This window comes from Sceloporus undulatus, chromosome 5 (assembly GCF_019175285.1).
Source record: "Sceloporus undulatus isolate JIND9_A2432 ecotype Alabama chromosome 5, SceUnd_v1.1, whole genome shotgun sequence".
Lineage (NCBI taxonomy): Eukaryota > Metazoa > Chordata > Lepidosauria > Squamata > Phrynosomatidae > Sceloporus > Sceloporus undulatus.
This window is the reverse complement of record NC_056526.1, coordinates 22,379,131-22,399,695: the sequence shown is the minus strand read 5'-3', so window position 1 is coordinate 22,399,695 and position 20,565 is coordinate 22,379,131. Positions and strand designations below refer to the sequence as shown.

The following is a 20,565-nucleotide window of genomic DNA, read 5'->3' as shown; positions in this document are numbered from 1 at the left end:
TTCTTTAGGCTTGCCATATCCTGCCTGGGGGGCGGGAGTTTCCCGGTTTGGGACGGGTCCGCACGTTTCCCCCGGTTTGGCCCCGCCCCTGGGATTCCCCCTCCCCCAGCGAGGCCCTGGAGGCGGCTCCGTGATCGCGGAGTCCTCCAAGGCTTCGCTGGGGCTTGGGAGACACTGTCTCCCAGGCCCTAGAGAGGCCTTGGACAAGGTTTTAAAATGTAGGACCTTTTTTTTTTAATTTCCTGGCAAGGAAATGTTTTTTAAAAAAGTCCTACATTTTAAAACCTTGTCCTACATTTTTCCCGGTTTGGAGGTCCTCGGGGATGGCAACCTTAGTGTTCTTCCAGTTGTAAAAATGTGAGGGAGGGTCATAAAAGTGTCCTTTTTGCCAAGCTGGAATAATCTGTTTGTCAAAAGGGATGTTTTTACCACCCTCTCCCATGTGTTGTTCCCTAGAAGGCTTCAAAGTCATGTGCTTTAACATTTTGCTGCCTGAGAAAAAAGGAACAGATGGATGCCCACCCACCCCCTTTTTGCCATTCCACATACCGAAACCATCTAGAAGAGTACAGTGGTCCCTCCACATTCACTGGGATTAGGGGCACAGGGCCTCTGTGAATGTGTAAAATCTGCAAATAAGAAAAACAATACGTTTTTACTCGAGAGAACACCTCTCTAGGAATCTCTGGGTCCTTCAGTGTGACCTTTGGTTAAAGTTGACCATAGAATTGAGCTGGAATACCTAGATAGTCCCAGAGAGAACATATTAATAACATCCATGAATAATCAAATCCGCAAATGTGGAGGGATGAGTGTAGTTGAATCTGATTTTGAAGCAGGATAGTATCTTCCACCGCATTTCCAAAGCCGCTACAGATTTGTGGAGGTGCACCAGGGTATTTGTTACAGGAAGTGTAATACCATCAATATACAAACCAGTTCTAAAATTAGTGGAATCACTTTCAATGCCAGATATCACTCTGGATGAATGAATTGTAATTGCTAAAGCTTTGATGAAATAGATAAAATTAGAGGAGATTGGACAACCTTGATTGGCTCATCTAGTTATATGAAAGAATTGAGAATTCCAGTTATTGATAGAAAATATGATACATGGTTCTTATGTAGCTTTAATACAGCTTAAAAAGGAAACTTCAAGCTCAAGTCTCTCCAATACTCTGTATAGAAAGTTACATTTTACCCAATCAAATGTCTTGTCAGCATCTGAAAAAGCTCTTGTTAAGACAGGAATCATTCAAGACAGGAAACCTGTTGTTAAGACAGGAATCACTCAAAGGTTCCACAGCTCTTCATTTACTGTCCGATGAGAGTCACACCACTGTAAATGTGATCTGAAATAATTTTATGTTACCTTTTTGCATAGATAAATGCTAAAATGTTTCTTGATTTAAGAATGATGTAGGGAATCAGTTCTGATCACTAAATGAAAACTGTGTCATCTAGATATTAATTATAAAATATTCCTGCACTTTTTGGGTTAGTCATGTCAATGACATGTTTATCTTTTCGTATGACTTATAATTATATTGTTGGAAACAGCTAAATAAACTGAAGCAAGATCGAAACAGATTGAAAGCTGTTACTGATACTTCATATTTTTGTCACTAGAACTGTATAGATATAAATTTTAAAACAGAGAACCACCTTCAGTGTTCCCATATATCTCCATATATCTTAAAAATGAGGAGAACCTGCATCAATAAAACAAGTTCTGCTTTGCCAAAGTATAAGCTCTTTGTTTTCAGCCAGGGTCTGGTTACAACTTGGATAGGAGACCAACAACAAATACCAGGTGCTGTAGGCTATATTTCCAAGGAAGGCAATGGTAAAACACCTCTGAGTATTGTTTGTCTGACAAAATTCTACAAAATTCATAGTTATGTTGGCAGGCGATTTGAAGGCACATGCATACACAGTTAGCAATTTGAAAACTTTACCCTAAAATACCCTAAAGGTACCAAATCCTGTCTGGTCTTGGAGGTTTAACAGGGTCAGCTCTTAGTACTTGGCTAGGAGACTGCCAATGAATACCAGGTACTGTAAACTAGATTTCAGAAGAAGGAATTGGCAAAACCACCTCTGAATATTCCTATGAAATCCATGGGGTCACCATTAGTTGACAGGTGACTTGAAGGCACATATCCACACACACAGTTAAGAGCTATTCACAGTTTGACAAAATACAGGCATTGGTTCCATTGATACTCTTTAGTTTACCATGTTTTCATGTTTAATCATTCAGGAATCAAGAAGGAGAGATGACTCTGGAACGTGCAGTAAATATACTACAAACTGAAAATGCCTCGTCTCCTCGAGTGCTTGCAGCAATTGTTTATATACAGCATGAGAGCTTCCAAAGAGCAGAAGCAAGAAGGAGAGTAAGTAACTGTTTTTATTTATATTTTTGTATGATCATGCAGAGGTGAAACATTGCATCTGTAATCGGAATGCAACTTAGAGATAGCAACAGTGGAGAGACATGCTTGATCAAATTCTCTGTGATGTTAATTGAAATATACTGAGCCCAATGTAAAGGGTTGGTATTGGTTTTTAAAGCTCTAAACATTTTGGGTCTAGGTTACTTGAATGATTGCCTTCAACTTTGCTGCCTTGTCTGTACTCTGAGATAAATGTTGGAGGCCAACCTGTCAAAGCAATTAAGCTGGTAGGGCCAAAGGATTGAGCTTTTTTGGATGTGTCTCCTTAGCTATGGAACTGTTCCAACTGATGGATGTTAGACCCATTATCACAGGTCTTCTTAAGAGTCCTAAAAATTACCACTTTGTCTTTGCCTAGACTCATATTAGGACTTTGGTGTGCTGTCTTGTTTAAATTTTTCCTTTAGATTTTTTTATTGATTTTGGTTATTGGGTCCTGTGGTTTTAAATTCTGTAAATGTGTATATTCCTTAAATTCTGTACATTCTATACATTTTGCATTCTGCCTTAGGGGTTTGCCTTAAAAGACAGCTTATATATCTTTTAATTAAGCATACCTTTTTTGAAGAAAATATAGAAACAGACTTTAGATAACAAAGTTGTCATTCAGAAGCAGTCAATCCAGTTGTATCTAGAGATTGGGATCAATGGCTATGTATTAATACTTGTCTCCCACAGTGTATTGCCACTGCCTGGATATACGCGCATGCACACATACACACCCCATCAAGCAGAAAGTACAGTTGCTTTAAGGCCTGAATGCAAAGTTGTATAATGCCTTTATTGGGAGCAATAAAATGTTACAAAAGTGGTGCAAAGTTGGTGTGAACATTTATGTTCTCCAAGACTCTTGTTTGCAAACTCTTCTGCTTGTTGACCTTAATATGTGCCTTCCAATAAACAGTTTTTATGATTATCTTGTTTTGTAATGAACCCAACACGTTTCAGCCCTTATAATACTGAATAGCCTTTTTCAGAGGCTATATTGGAAATAAACATAAATAACAGTAACAAATTAAATTTCAAAATTTAGAAAAAACCACACATTTAAGGTTACTGTATATAATCATATATAAGTCTAGAAATTTAGGTTAAAAAATTGACCCAAGAAACCTGAGTCAACTTATCCATGGGTCAATGTAAGTACTGTATTTTAATGTGCATATAGTGAAAGGCAAGAGTTTAATCTGCCCTGAAAGCATTGACCCCCTTCTACTCTTTCATCCATACAGCCTTTAGTATGTGCACAAATAGTTATGCTTACTGGAATTTTCTAAGTTTCTTGGCATTGTTTTCCTTTACTTCATCCTTTATATCCTTCATAACATGCCCCTAAATTTTACCCTTGACTTATCCACGGGTCATATCAAAATCCATACTTTAGCCCCAAAACTTGCCCTTGACTTATATATGAGGTTGATTTATAGTCAGGTATATACAGTACATACATATACAATACTAAATAATTCACAAGAATTCTATTCAATATGGAACGAAACATGGATCAGGCCTTATTTCCATCCTCTAACTTTGCCCATCAAATCTATCTGTGGAAATGGGAAGGCAGCAGATGGGCAAGTGGATAGACTATCCCCTTTTCCTCCAAAGCCTATGGCCAACAGAGGATCTGCAGCCCAAGTTTCCTGTGCCATCTGTGTGACATTTATTATGCCATGTGTTTCTGGAAACAGTGCATTTTTTTTTAACTTCATGCATGAAGTAAGTTCTTGGTATGTGAAATAGGGTGTTGGTGAATGATAAAAGGATGGCTGTTGCTAAAACTGAATGATAAAGGGATTGCTGTTGCTAAAACTGTTCCTCTAACAAGTGTAATGGTATAATGTTTATTTGCAAGGTCAGTGTAAGACATTTTGCTGCTCGAGGGAAAGGACAAGATCCAGGCAGCCTCCCAGTCTCCAGTAGTCCATGCAGAAATGAACTATGGTCATTAAATTTGACACCATAGTAGAACCCTTCTCCATAGTAGAAGGGAGAGTTCTTCTTAACACGAGGATAACAGGGTAGTTCAGGATTCAGGACAGGTCATGGGGCACACAAAACTTCGCCATTAACATACATGAACGGCCAAGGAATGCTATATCCACCATCTGAGGCAACTTTCTTATTATATAGTAATATACCAGTCCTGTTCGTTTGCAAGCAACATGTCCACACTATAGAGACTTAGAATGGAAAATCTTTGGAGACACTTCCAGCTCCCATGATTCTCTGTCTGTTGTTCCCTTCTATATTTAGGTGTGAAAATAGTATGATGAAGCTGTTTGTATAAGGACATCTTGATTTTAGACAGCAGTATCAAATGTCTATGGCACTAGCGTAAACCACTTCCATATCTCAATTACTGATTGTGCTGTTGTTCAAGATAGGGAAATGCTGAACATAATAAACTGTTCCCAAAACAATCTCTCCAAAACAAATTCTTGTCCCTGTAAAAAAAATTTAATCAGCAACTTTTGCTCAGAACATGCTTTGCCTAATCTGAAAACAGTTGGCTGTACACAGACCATTTACAGTACTCTAATTTATTTCTAAGTGAAGGTCTCGTTTTCTCAACATACCTGCAGTTGTAAAATGCCTCTCTCTATTGCTAACAAAATTAAAACAACAAAACGAGAAGCTTTATCCATACATCTTTTCCATATCTCTGTATCTCTTTGTTTCCATCTTTCAAAAAATAAAAGATATTTCCCCACCTCCCAAAATACAAAACCAAAACGCCAACTATTAATGTAATTCATCAGAGGCTACATCTGCAATGCAGAAATAATGCAGTTTGACACCTTTTTAACTGCCATAGCTCAGTGCTACAGACTCCTGGGATTTGTAGTTTGTTGTGGCACCATAGCAGTCTGACAGAGAAGGCTAAATATTTCTCAAAAGTACAAATTCCAGAATTTTATAGCCATGGCAGTAGAAGCAGTGCTAGATGCATTATTACTGCAGTACAGATGCAGACTGAGTTTGGTGGGGCATAATTCAATTGTCAGCTATAACAACCAGCTGAAGAGTAGTGCTGTGAATCAGAATATGAGGAATGTATGGTTCTCTGAGTATTGTTGGACCACAGATCCTATTAGACCCAGCTAGTATAACTTGAGGCTCAGGGATGATGAGAGTTGCAGTACAATAGCATCTGAAAGGCCATATAGCTTACATTTCATTTTGGTCTTGAAAAAAACAGGAGAGAATTTAGCACTCACTGTTTTGTGGACTAGGCCAGAAATAACAGGAAAGCTAGTGGAAAGTTTCATGTGTGCACTTCTGGTTACAAAATGATGGTTGGTTCTGTTAGTCTGAGCCAAAATGTTTTTTCATTACTATATTCCTATTCATGAAGAAGCTACTTACAAAACTGGGTAGCATCTAGGACAATTTTTTAGAGCAATGTCACTTTTCTACTTCTGGTGAGTTTATTTTTTAAAACTACACCTTTATAGACTTTATAAGCCCAGCCCTGGTGGTGCAGTGGTTAAATGCCTGTACTGCAGCCATTCACTCAAGACCACAAGGTTGCGAGTTCAGGACCAGCAAAAGGGCCCAAGCTCGACTCAGGCTTGCATCCTTCCGAGGTCGCTAAAATGAGTACCCAGACTCTTGGGGGCAAATTAGCTTACTTGCTAATTAGCTTACTTGCTAATTAGCTTACTTGCTGTTCACCGCTATGATCTTTGGAATAGCGGTATATAAATAAAACAAATTATTATTATTATTATTATTATTATTCAACGAGCAACCCAAGAAAAACACTAGTGTGCCATAAATGTGACATTAATTTGTTGTTACAGTAATGGTATGCCAGTATTGCTGGCAAATCTATTTCTACAAATGCTTAGGGAGCAAACATTAGGAAAGGTGATTCCCAACCATCCCTCTATGTTTTGTTCCTGTTTGTTTGAGACTTGCCAGTTGACAGAATTCAGCCAGTTAATTGTATATAGCCTTCACTCATTAGGTTTAGTTCTTCAAAGGTTTAGTTGAAAGATTTTGCAGCCCATTTCTCACTAGCTTCCACCAAACAGCATCAAAGTCTTTCTTGAAGATAAGATCACACTAAGGGATCAATCAGCCAAGCTTTTTCTCAGCCAAACAGCTCTGGAGCTGATAAATATGTCATGTTGGTTATGCCCTTGTCATGGCCTTTGTGTACAATCTCAGAATTCAGTGGGATACTACTGTCTCGGAATGTGAAAGTTTAACTTTGAAACAAAACCAATTAGGCTCAAGATCATTTTGGAATGAGATAGAGCAAATCCAACTAGATTCAGCCCCTCAATCCAAATGGAATTTTTGACATTCAGATCCACAAATAAAAAAAAAAAAAATCCCTTCAGTTCCCAAATTTCTAACATTGCAGTAACTTAAAAATTCAGCTGACCGTTTAGAAATACATAGCTAGGCTTCCAAAGAAAAAAGACAAGTCCCAAGGGAATGCAAAAATAGCAAAGAATTGGGACTTTTCTTTGCAAATATAAGAATTCTGGGAGTTAATGGTTTTCTGTATTTCACTCTCAGAAATGCTAGAGATTTGGAGACAGAGGGAAAATTTCACTGGGAGGAGGTCAGAATTCTTTTTGGATAGAGTATAAAGCCCTATATGGTTCAAGTTTAAGGTATTTGACAGACTTTATATATGAGTCTGCCCAAGTCCTGAGATCTTTAAGAGAGGCCTTTCTCTCAGTCACACCACCATTACAAGCATCATTGGTGGGGACATGAGAGAGGGCCTTCTTAGTGGCTGCCCCTAGACTTTGGAACTCCCTTCCCAGGGCAGCCAGGACAGCCCCCTCCTTGTTGTCCTTCCATTGACAGGCTAAGATATTTTTATTCAGACAGGCTTTTAAAACAGAAAGTCTTTAAAGAACAGGCTGGGGAGATTGTACTGTTTTATAGTGTACTGTATAATGTACTGTTTTTAAGTGCTTTTAACTTTTTAAACTCTGTATTATTCTTTTAACAAGTAGTTTTAATACTTTAATACATTAATTCTGTTTTAATGCTCTCTTATGTATGTTTTTAATTGTACTGTTCTTTTAAATTGTACGCTGCTCTGAGTCCCAATTTTGGGGGGAAAGTGAGGAAGAGGTGGTGGTGGTGGTGGTGGTGGTGGTGGTGGTGGTGATGATGATGATGATATCCCATTTTGCCCCTTTCCCCTCCAGCGCTAGTGCAGTATCCCATCCTCCCTAGACTATGATTGGAGAATGCTGTGAGATTCTTTGCTTAGACTAGAATCTAGACTTGCTAGGGAACAATGTTTATTTTCCCCCCACCCCACTCCATCACTCAGCTGTAGTGTTTTCTCATATAGACTGCTGTCTAGCTTTAAAAAAACCTACCTCCCCCAGGGTCCAAACCAAATCAGCCTGATTTCATTCAGAATTTGGGATTTTTCCAAGAGTTGCATACCTCTGTTGTTTTTTTTAATTAGTTGGATGGATTTTGTGGCATGGAATGGAGTAGAATTTTTTTTAAATCAAAATATTAAGCTGTAATATATGTTTGAAAAGAAATTTCTTCAGAGATGTTACCATTAGGATTTTTTAACTGAAAATTCATCTGTATTTTTACATATATTTTTCTCCAATATAGAGAGTTTTGTAAGAATCTTCTCCTGTGTTCTTTTCCGTAGTTTATACATCTTTACTGGACAACAGCAGCAGAAAATTCAGATAAAAATGTGAACTTCAAGTATAATTGCATCCTAGTTCACATACTTGTTCAGGAAATGTGAATTAAGTTTGTTCTTACTAAAAAGCAAACAAACCTCTCCCCATCCTATTCCTTCTGAAAGGTTAATGTTTCTTCTTTCTTTCAAGAGAAGATACTTCCTAAACTGAACTGCATTAATTCTCCCTATCTGGAGAGATTGGCTTTGTCCTACAAAAGCTGATAACACTTTGAGAGAAAACATTGCTCTATCAAAAGTAATTGCCTTGGGCCCATTTACTTCCTAACTTTAGAACCCTTGGCATACTTGCCTAGTGCTGACCTCCATGTTTGCTATCTATTAAGGAATGTCTTCCTTAGTTCAACCATCTGCCTTTTCTTTCTCCTTGTTAGGTTTATTCACTTGGTGGCATTCCCAAGCTGCTAGAACTTCTGAATGTACAGAATGAGGATGTGCAGAGGGCAGCATGTGGAGCCTTGAGGAACTTAGTGTATGAAGACAATGACAACAAACTAGAAGTGTCAGAACAAAAGGGAATTTCTGTCCTGCTGAGGCTGTTACGGCAAACCCGAGATGTGGAGACCAAAAAGCAAATTACAGGTAAGTAAGATGTTGATGCAGTGGAGTGTTGCCTTCATCGTTCACAGACCTTGTTGAGTAAATGGCCAAAGTCTGCTTGTACTTACTGTGGTTAGTTGGAGGGATGGTTCCCTAATATTTTTATATATTGGAAGTAGCAGTATCTTATGCCATGTGCAACATACTGTACATTCTTTGACAGACCTCTGGCCAGAGCACTTTATCACTCCCCCCAGCCCACTAGCAATAGCAATAGCAAGTACATTTCTGTACCGCTTATCAGTGAACTACCATTCCCTAAGCGGTTTACAATGCCAATTGCCACAACAAGCTGGATACTCATTTTACCAACCTATGAAAGGATGAAAGGCTGAGTGGACCTTGGAGCCCTCCCCTAGGATCTAACTTACAGCGCTTTGGCAGAAATACAACATTTAACCACTGCACCACCAGGACTGCTGGTGGGGTCAACCAGCCAGTTCTACTGGGTTGTTGCTTCTGTCTTCCATGGAATGCAACTTAGCACCAGACCTCACCTCACAGACATTTGAAGACCATAGCCAAGTTTGGCCAGCGTGTTCAGCCAGCATCCAGCTGCAAAATAAGAAAAGAAGAAGGAAGGAAGGGAAAGGGAAAGGGAAAGTGATGCTGGAGTCCAGGAGAGCAATAGAAGTTCTTTTCTCCCAGCTGCCAAAGTGGCTGGGCACCTTGCACACTTGCCTGGCCTCTAACTGGCTGTCCCCAGTGCTCCCTGGGCCACTAAATGACTATGGATGTGGGCACCAATATTGTGAAGTTGCCTTGTGGAGCAGGAAGGACTTGCACAAGGAGATACCGAATACCTTATTGCACTAGGTTACATATATGTCACCAAGAGGATTCCAGACAGAGATAGAAGCAAAAGGGTAGATAAATCCACCTTTTTCTCAGGCCATACCTACCAGTGATTTCAGGCCTTCCCACCTTTGGCAGCACCCACTGACTAATTACTCCAGACATGCAGCCTTCAGAAGCAACAAGAACAGGATTCCCATACATGGTTCATGAAGATTTTCACATTACTTACAAGTAGGGTGATCATGTGGGAAGTCCTCGGTTTGAAGGCATTCCTTATTTTAAAGGTTATCTAGTCCAAATCTGTTTTAAAGAAGAGAGAAAAGGAGACCCTGACATTGCCCTCAGTAGTTAGCATCTGGACAAGTAATTGAAGAGACTCATAGGCCACCTAGTTCCCACTGTGCTGAGATGCATTGTAGTCCATGTACATTACCAGAATTCTTTCTTACTCTATATCTTTACACATGAGTTGATTAAGAAAGAATTCTAATATGAATTACAATACATCTCAGTACAGTGGGAACCAGGTGGCCTGTGAATCTCCTCAGTTACTCAGCTAACTTCTATACCTATGAGTTAAATGAGAGCCAGCATGGTGTAGTGGTTTGAGTGTTAGACTATGACTCTGGAAACCAGGATTCAATTCCCCAATCCACCATGAAAGCCACTAGGTGGCCTTGGGCAAGCCACATACTCTCGGCCTCAGGGACAGGCAATGGTAAACTTCCTGTGACCAAATCTTGCCAAGGACACCCTGTGGGTTGTCATAAGTTAGAATCGATTTGAAGGTGCACAACAACAACAACAACAACAACAACAGTACACATGAGTTAGCATGTTCACATTTTAAGAACATCATTTATCTGTTTCATCCTCCTTGTTGGTGATATATTTCCTCTTTTGCTGATGTGTGTGTGGCCACCTTATTTTCAACAAACTCTGAATACTCTCTTCAGACAAACACAATGGCTGCCAAGACATACTCTATTATTCTTAAACCACCCATTGTAAGCAGCAGAACTGCTGTGTGGTGTATATGATGAAGAAATATAGTGATAACAAACAGAGAAAGTGGCTGAGCTCCAAAGCTCCAGCCAGAATCTCCCCCACCTTTGAATGATGACAGGCCTTTCGAGAGTAATCATCACAAATTGGGCAGTTGTGAGAAGGGGAGGGTCAGTAGATGGAGATTGCTAGTGTTGACCTATGATAACACCTCTGCAGAATGCAGTAAATATGTCACCGCTAAGGAATTTCACAGGCTGACAGCACATGATAGAACTCCTGTAAGAAGTTTCTACTTAGTACTCTAGATATTTAAACTTTTCTTCTTGATCATGCTGAAATATCCAGTTAGGGTTGATGGGGAAGAAACAAGTATGTTTGTTAGTTCTTTAGTAAACTCTACAAACAACATTGTTGTTGTTTGCTTTCAAGTCGTTCCTGACTTATGGAGTCTCTACAGCAAACCTATCATGGGGTTTTCTTGCCAAGATTTGTTCAGCGGAGGTTTGCCATTGCCTTCCCCTGAGGCTGAGAGTGTGTGACTTGCCCAAGGACACCCAGTGGGTTTCATGGCCAAGCAGAATCAATCCTTGTTCTGCAGAGTCATAGTACAACACTGAAACCACTATGCCATGTTGGCTCTCCACATTCTAGGTAGACTTGGTTTATTTAATTTAATTAATTTGTTTTATTTATATACTGCTATTCCAAAGATCATAGCTGTGAACAGCAAGTAAGCTAATTAGCAAGTAAGCTAATTTGCCCCCAAGAGTCTGGGTACTCATTTTAGCGACCTCGGAAGGATGCAAGCCTGAGTCAAGCTTGGGCCCTTTTGCTGGTCTTGAACTCGCAACCTTGTGGTTTTGAGTGAATGGCTGCAGTACAGGCATTTAACCACTGCGCCACCAGGGCTATTTATTTATTTTTCACAATGTAATCAAAACTTTGCCAAATATCTTGCAGTCCTGAGCAAATGTAAGAGTTAGCTATTCACAACTGGATTGGGTTCTGCAGATGCATTGGTTGTTCGCCTGCCCTCAGGCTACATTACTTTTGACCATCACAATACAGGTTGATTGTCTCTTATTCAAAATGCTTGGAACCAGAAGTGTTTTGGATTTTAGATTTATTTTATTTTATTTTTATATTGGAATACATGTGTTTGCATATACAGTGATCCCATGCCATACACAGGCTCATTATAGGTGGCTTTTCGCTTACGCTGAAGCCGCCTAGCAAAAGAGAGAATGGTGCACGCACCCATGGTGCACTCATGGTTGCGCAGTGAATAAGAGCCCCATTATATTCAATGGGACTCGAGCATACGTGCTTTTACCTTATGTGAAGGGAATCCGGAACAGAGTCCCCGCTTAAGGCAAGGGCCCACTGTACATATATTTAATGAAATATCTTGGAGAAGGGATCCAAGTCTTAAACACAGAATTCATTTATTTTTCATATACAACATATATATATAGCCTGAAGGTAATTTTTTTTAATTTTAAATTTAATACAATTTAATTTTAATTCTGTCATACATTTGTGTATGAAACAAAGTTTGTGTACACTGAACCACCAGAAAGCAAAGGTGTCACTATCTCAGCCATCGGTGATAAAAAGTTTTGGGTTTTGGAGTATTTCAGATTTCAGAATCCCAGATAGGGGAGACTCAACCTGTACTGAGAACTCCCTCCTTCAGAAATAAATCTTTGTCCTTTTTTAGTCATAATCGCATATCTCAAGTAATAGAAGGAAAGAAGAGCTCTTCTGGATCAGATCATAGGCTTATCTATCCTACCTTCTAAAGTTACCAACCAAATACTGCTTAGGAAGCCTACAAGTAAGTCGTGATCGCAACAGCACCCTCAGCTTGTGTTCTTCAGGGCCTAGTTTTTAAAGGCATGCTTCCACTGATCCTGGAGGTAGTCTGTAGATCCTGGATGACTAATAACAATGATATATTGACCTTCCAGGAATTTGTGACATCTCCCCTTTTTAAAGCAGTCCAAACTAATAGCCATCAGGAGTTCCTGATGTTATCAGGAATTCTTTCCTCATGTCAGCATCAATTGCACACCTTGGGGAAATAAAGATGAAAATCCTTTCACACTTAACAAGCATCAGCTTTTCTTCTGCTGCATGATGCATCCTGTCTTTTGTTTGCTTGACAGTTGATGCAATGTAAACACATGTGTAAACATGGTTGTTGGGCAAGAGAATAGGACAGGATTGCCTCCATGCAATTCAGACTCAGATTTTTTAGGCTGCAGTCTTGGCCATGTTGACAAGGGTGTAAGTCTCACTCAGCTCAGTGAAATTTACTTCAGTGTAAACATGCACACTTGGCCCAACAAGCTATATGAACTGTTTAGGGAGAGGCATTTAGAATTCTCAGCCAGAGAGCTGTTAGACCTCACTAAGCTACAAACCCCAGAATTCCACAGGAGACAGCCAAAACAGTTCAAGTGTTATAATAGCACTATAAAAGTGTCGTGTATAGTGACCTCATGATGTCTTACTTGGAGAAGTCATGCATTGAACCTAAGACCTCTTGTGTGCAAATATATAGTTTGACCCTCAGCACTGTGAATGAAGTGACAGAATATATCTCCAAGGAGGAAACAGGATACAGCTGCCTTATCCTGGTTGAAACAAGAGAATGTAAAAGTTATATCTGTGCTGCATGATGTTAATTCTGGCAACTGATAGATCTTTTTAGAGGAGCAATTTGTCCCATCCCTCCCATTCTATAGAGTGGGCAGCAGTTCTCCAGGTAACATAGGTCAATGGCAGAACCAAAAGCCCCAAGTTCATCCCTGGTTTCTCATGTGAACCAGTATCTTTGGGGGGGGGGTGGGACTGAGAGTGAAGCAAAAGACCTTTCTTCATTTGATTAAAGTGAAAGCCTTGGCATATTTGTCTCAAAATGGAGTTCCTTGGATGCATCCAAAAGACAAAGCAACCGTGGTTTCTCTTGCACCTCTGAGAGAAAAGACTGGGAAATTCATAATGGTGGAAAAGGAGGTGATGGGGACTGATGCTTAGTACACAGTAGTACACAGTTCAAGTCCTAGCAATGCTGACTAGAGATTCTGGGAATTAACGTTCAAATAATAACTTGTTTTCTGAGCTCTGGCCAAAGCTATATGTTTGTGCTTTGGCTCCCTGGTTAGTGATCAAAGAGGGAAGAAGTGATGGAATTTCAAGTGCCCTTAATAGATTTTTTACTCTCCCACAACCTGCAAAAGTTTAAGTTATGAAACAGAAAGGAATATATGCAAAATTCTTCAGGAATGATTTATGGGTGTCAAAGATTCAAGTGTGCTTTTTAAAAATCCACTTTGGTTATTATTGGTTTTGAAACAATATTTTATACAAAAGCATGGCTGGGATTGCCCAAGGTAAATGTTTTCATATACAGAGGAAGAGAAATCTGCTTTCTCTTTGATCTCTACTTCTGCTCCTTTCTTAAGGTCATATAGAAAGTCATAAAATGTAGCTGGTTTTATAAGAAATGGGCTTAGCTTCCCATTCCATTAGTAGTAAATACTATATAGGCTGAAAGGCCCTTGGAAAGGAGTGAGGAGAGAATGCATGCCAAGGCTGATAGGAACTGAAGCTTTTTATAATTATGGAGTCAGCTTGGTAGCAACAGAAGAGAACAAAACTAAAGGCAGCCAAAACAAGCTTATGAAGGTGAGCCAGCCAAATCCTTCAGGGAGCGTATAACGTCTTGATCTTGTCTCATATAACATACATCTAAGAAATGGAAGAACATTCTTTCTGCAGGAAGGATTATAGAACAGCCAGACATGCAGATCTGGCCTGAAACAAAGGATTAATAAAGCAGAAAGCACATCTGAGAGTCAATATGCTGTAGTGGATTGAACATTGGACTATTACACTGGAGACCAGGATTCAATTCCCCCTCCTCCATGGAAATTCACTGAATGAGCTTGGTCAAATCACACTCTCTCAGCTTCAGGGGCAAAAAGCAAACCTCCTCTGAACAAATCTAGCCAACAATTCCCCATGATAAGGTCACCATAAATTGGAAACTGAAGACACGCAACAGCAACAACGTCACCTATTTTCTACTAAGTTTCATCCATGGGAGATGGCAGTCATCTCTTTCAAGTTAGGCTTGAAAGGTTGGCTGGGTCGCGGAGTAAGGGCATCACATCCAGATGACGCATGCCCTTACTCCCCCCCAGGGCACCATGATGCCGCGTGCTGCTCTACACAGCACCAAAGGAGCACCATATAGCTGCACCACCACAGCTATGAAGTCCTTTAATGAAGGTAGTATGTGTGTAATGCAGCTGCATCTAAAGGCTCATTTCTGCAGGCATCTCATGGTGTGAGCTTTCTTGTAATTCATGTAGTCATGGGAAAATATGGCTAAGGGCTAGCAGAATCAATCTCCATGAAAATTTGCAATTCTAACACACTAAAAGGCTCAATACATGGCCCCTTTCCTAGCCAAATCAGGGCCGTGGCAACTTAATGCCCCAGACCTATCTGGCCTTTCAAGGGTGCAAAAAGAAGCCGCAAAAAGCGGCTCCTTTTTGCACCCTCAAAGGGGCTCCATAGCTATGGCGGTGCAGCTATATGGTGGTCCTTTGGTGCTGTGTGGAGCAGCACGCGGCATCATGGTTCCCTTGGGGGGGAGTCAGGCCATGCGTAATCTGGATGTGATGCCCTGACTCTGCCCCCCCAGCCAGCCTTTCATGCCTAACGTAATCACTAATTATAACAATATCAATAACTACTACTAACAGCAGCAGCACTAATACTAATGATAAAGATAATAATAAGCATGTGAATGGTGCTTTACCTGTTGAGGCATCTTTATCTGAAGGGCTGTATTTTCTAAACAATCCTTCCTGCGCTTTGAGATCTTAGAAGGTGTCTTTTCTCTTTGCCATGCCAGAAGCACCTCTAAAAACATGTCTAATGGGCCTTCTTAGTGACTACTCCCAAGCTGTGGAACTTTCTGCCACTCCAGTCTGTTCCCTCCTTGCCCCTTTGGGAGGATTTAAGCAACAAACTGGTTGCTGTGAAAGGGGCTTTATAAAGAATGAGTGCTTTGTATTTCCTTTTGAATGCATTTTTCCTTTTTTGATTTGATCTTTTTGGGGATGGGCACATTCTGGAGCCTGGAGGCCTGCACCAGCCAATTTTCAGCTCATTCAGAGACTCAGAGCTGACATTTGGGACAACTAAAAGTGATGGTGCATCATTCCTGGTCACCTTTTGGACTGTTTAGGAGTGGGCTATGTTGTTTGAGGGTGGGGGACTCCCAAAGGAAGCATTTTGCAATACTTAAAATATTATTTCTCATTTTAAAAAAAGAGAGAGAGAGGTTGAAAAAGAGGGAGATTCAACCAAACAACATTTGGCGGAGGTACTTAGTGCTTGGACTGAGTCAGTGTTCAACCTAAGGACTGTATGCAACTCCTACTTTGCATGATTTCTACCCCTGTTTTAGGCTGGTCCTTGTCTAGTAGTATTTTAAATTTTGCCAGGCATATTGTCAGTCCTGAGACCCTTTTTGGGAGAGATAGGGTATAAACCCAGTAAATAAAAGTACACATTCTCTCCATAGAGCAGACAAAATTCCTATCAGTTTCCCTAAGTCTCCATTTAATGGCAGCTTGATATGGAGCAATTAGCTGGTGAATTCATTTGTTATCTCAGCTTATTGAAGAGCTCCTCCTGCTACTTTCTGCCGATCAAGCCACAACTTGCAGGAGCAGTGTGAAAAGGTGGCAACCTTTGTTAAGGCAATCTGATTTGTTCATGACAAAAAGGAGATCTGAACTGGGATCTTCATGATTTATACTTAATTTTCTTAACACAGCACTTTACTCCTGGCATTTGCTTGATGTAATTACACATGTCAAAGGAGATTAGCGCACTGGCTTTCATTCCTGCGCTGAGTGCGGGATGTAAACTCACAGGGCCGGATTGTATTGCACAGTTCCATCCTTGGGCAGTACTCATCCCGTACCTGACCCAGGCTTATCCCGAACCTTTTAAAGAACAGGAAAATCCCATTTGTTAAAAAGTCCAGGAGACGCCTGGATTGGGTACGGGATGAGTACTGCCCAGTGATGGAACTGTATGATACAATCCATTCCTGTGAGTTTACATCCCATGTCTAGCATGGGATTGAAAGCTGGTGCGCTAATCTCCAAAAATTGTGGCACTTTTTCCAACAGATTATATATATATATAAAACAAATTAAGCAATATATACAAACTCAGCTAGAATACTCTCAAGAGAAACATTTTTTAAACAGTAACAGCTGAAGGGATTACTTAAGCACCTTACAGTTTGTGCAAAATGGCATTTTTTGTATTATGGTATTTTGTTTCATGCTTTATCATTCTTGGCTCCCACTGTCTAGAACTTTTCAACAGGCATATATCCTAACATTATTAAATAATTCAGGTTGGCCAGCTTTTGGTGGTACATCTCCTGTGTACTGACAAAACTACTGGATCTGGCAGACATCTTGTAGATAAACCTTTTCTTAGCATGGAAATGAAGTGATGAGCAAAGGAGCTAGCTATTCACTGTAAGCTGTTGTTTGGAGGTACAGGAGCCTTGACAAAAATATTGGAAACTGTAACTTATGTGTTATTCTAAAAAATAGTGATTTGTCCAGGATCAATAATTGAATGTCACATTTTCTCAGTATTTTATCCACTGCATCATACTGGTACTTTCACTACCACTATATAATAAATAATTATTTTCCTGTTGTTCAGTATGCTGTCATAAACAGGTGTGGCAGTAATGTCAAAACCATAAATACTGCTCTTGCTCTCCCCTACTAACATGACAATGCAACTACTGTATTTGGCTATTACAAAACAACGATTATCCATGAGCCAAGGGTAAGAAGGGGTTTGGTGCCGAGATTTAAATACCATCTGCACTGAAGATTTAAAAGATGTGTTTTGGAATTCAGAGCAGTTAGCTGAAGAAACAATAGTTCTCTTTGTAAAGCAGAGCCAATGTTCATGTGATATATTGCCAGATGATACTTAACAAAATCTCATTCCAAAACATAAAAAATAGAAAAATAATGCTGGTAAGCTCTCATAGTCAGATTTTTAAAATGCACAGATCTCTGAATTAGATCCAGCTTTCTTTCCTCCCAGACAACCTTTTAATCAGCACAATTAAAGCACCAAGCTGTTTTTTTTCTTTAAAGTTTTGAGGACCAAGTAGATCTGTGAGCAGATTATCAAATAAGCTGTTCATAAAATGAGAGCTATGCTTGGTTTTATTACAGAACTAGGAAAATACTATCGTTATAATGGTTGAGGGTGAACCTGAACATGTCATTGACTTCAGGAGAGAGCTACAATATTCTGCAGGCTCTTTGCCTAAGCTGGGCTGGGCTGGGCTCCCATAAAAAAGACTTTGTAAAAATAAAAACGGAGCTTCTTTGTCATACACTTTGCAAACTGAGGTATGCTCTGTACCATCTGCTAAGGAACATGAACATGAGGGCACAGTTATGCTCCTCTTCCTACAGCCATCTGGTTGGCCATTGTGGGAGCAAGATGCTGGGTTAGATAGCTCTTTGGACTCATCCAACTCAACTCTTTCCATGTTTTTGTGTTTCTAATCCTTTTACCGGCTAATAGTGAAAACCCTATAAATGAATAGGTGCTTTTTATCATCCTGTTTTCTGTGCTTATATAGGTTTGTTATGGAATCTCTCCTCCAATGACCAGCTGAAGAATTTATTGATTCGAGAGGCCCTGAAACCACTGACGGAAACTGTCCTCATCCCTTACTCGGGCTGGCCAGATAGGGATTATCCAAAGTCAAGCATCATACCTGATCCTGATATCTTCTACAATGCTACAGGATGTCTGAGGTACGCTGTGCTGGGATGACCTAACCAGATTGGTTTTGAAATTCTCATAGCCCAAGCAAACGTTCTTGCTGTGTGCAAGTGGTGTGTGTGTGTGACCAGGCCTTGTAGGATGTTTCACCCACCAACAGCCTGGAAATATGAAGGTCAAAGTAACAAATTAAATCTTTACATATTGAAGACCTGCTATGAAACACCTTGTGTACAATAATTTCCCACAGTGTCAAAATACATTTACCAGTTTCTTCACTGCCCTACTCTTATGTCTTAAACAGTAATGTGATTGATAAAAATTAAGCAGATGAAACTTTCCCCAGGCCAGATTAAAAATAAAAAAACAAACCACTTAATTGCAGTGTCAAGTTGTAATTCATATAGATCTATCAGTGTGTGAGATGTTTTATAAAATAACAAGAGTGATCCTTACACGACAGAGATTAAAATTTATTGACATGGAGTTTGATGCAGTAAGAATACATATTGGGCAACTGTATATAAAGCTAAACCATAGTTTAGCATTCAGAATAAGCATCCCTGCCTCTCATTAGTGTCCTCTATATATTCAATAGGTTTCAGCACCTTGGATAGTTCTTTAAAAGTTCATACTAAAAAAACAGAGCAGGCTCGCCATTCCACTGACATGAAAACCACCAGCTGCCACTCTCTCCCCCCTCCAAGATGTACATGTTCCTCCACTTCCTCCAACAAGGATGCAGAGGAGAGTTTGTTAAGCTTTATTTAATCATAACTGTGCTTAATAGTCTATATACCCTAAAGGCACTAGATCCTGTCTGATTGAAAGCTAAGCAGGTTTATATAGGTGACTGCCAGAGAATATCTCCTGTAGCCTATATTTCAAAGAAAGGAACTGGCAAAACTCCTTCTAAGTATTCCTTGTCTAAAATAATCCTATGACATTCAGGGGGTCACTATAAGTCGACAGGAGACTTGAAGGCTCATACACATATGCACCTGCTTGATGGAAACAAACTACAGTTTACAGGGCTGTCTTATTTTCACTAGCCAATTATGATTAAACACAATTTAAAGTTTAGCTGCCATGTTAAGCTGCAGTTAATTGAAAACAGTAGCATCCAGTCTCCTTGTAGATAAAATAAAGGGGAGGGAGCTAGGTTCATTCTCTTAAGGTTCAAAATTGAGCTGATACATTTTTTAAAATTACTTGATTAATTTCAGTAGGGGAATGGGACAACACAAGAAACTGTCTTAAAACGTATAAAAAGTACAGTCGCTGTCATAAAAGCAACTCAAGAGCTATGCCAAAGCTTTATAGAAAAAATGAGTTCTGAAGAAGCATTTGAAGAAACAGAAATAAAACCATAATAGATTGAGATATTAAGAGAGAAAGGGCAGTGTTGTCTAGAGAAGGAGCTCTTCTGGCATTTGTGACCTTGCCTTATAGGCTATTCTAAAAATGACACAAATAAGGCCAGTTTATAAGTACAAGGCAAGAAATCCTATCGTTATCAAGCATTTCTGGAAGCTTGTGCTCTCCTATGGAGAACTTAATTAGAAAAGGTGGAAAGATCCAGGCAGGGAGTATAAACTGGGCCAATGCCTTATTGGAGGAAGGATGTTTCTCCAGAAGGGTTGTCACCTTGGGTTTTTTTGCAGATTGCAGGCTAGCCCAATAGCAACAAAAGGAGCATTCACTGTCACTGTGGTTAGTATTAAGAGGAACCATGGCTCCCTTACAGAATCTTCATTGTTGCATTCTTTTTTCAGAAGTATGAAAAAGTATGAAAATGCAGAAGTATGAAAATGCAGTGAAAGGGTTTTATAGGACTGCCCCTACTGTTAGGCAGAGTGAGGCAGCTACGTTAGATACCAACTTTTAGGTGTCATTAAAGGCTGCAAAATTAAATTAAATTAAATTGTTGTTCTATTTTTATTGCCAGAAATGAGGAGAGGTGCTTGAGCAATTTTCTATCTCCTGTGCCAGAATAATCTGGAAACGCACTAGTGGGATCAAGAGCATTTGCTATTCCAGCTCCAGCAGCTGAATGTAGAGATTATTCGTTATTTTAATCCTGCATCTTCTTATTTAAATTAAGAGAAGATACAACTTCCCATGCAG

The 20,565-nt window shown here is 39.7% G+C and overlaps 1 protein-coding gene across 1 annotated transcript in view; it reads left to right on the top strand.

Annotated features, from left to right (window-relative positions):
• Window positions 1-20,565, top strand: part of PKP2 (plakophilin 2) — an 83,429-nt gene that overhangs the window by 26,652 nt on the left and 36,212 nt on the right. The window contains exons 4-6 of the mRNA XM_042469766.1: window positions 2,264-2,399; window positions 8,541-8,748; window positions 18,293-18,470. Of these exons, the coding sequence (XP_042325700.1) occupies window positions 2,264-2,399; window positions 8,541-8,748; window positions 18,293-18,470 (522 nt within the window). The remainder of the gene's footprint in view (window positions 1-2,263; window positions 2,400-8,540; window positions 8,749-18,292; window positions 18,471-20,565) is intronic.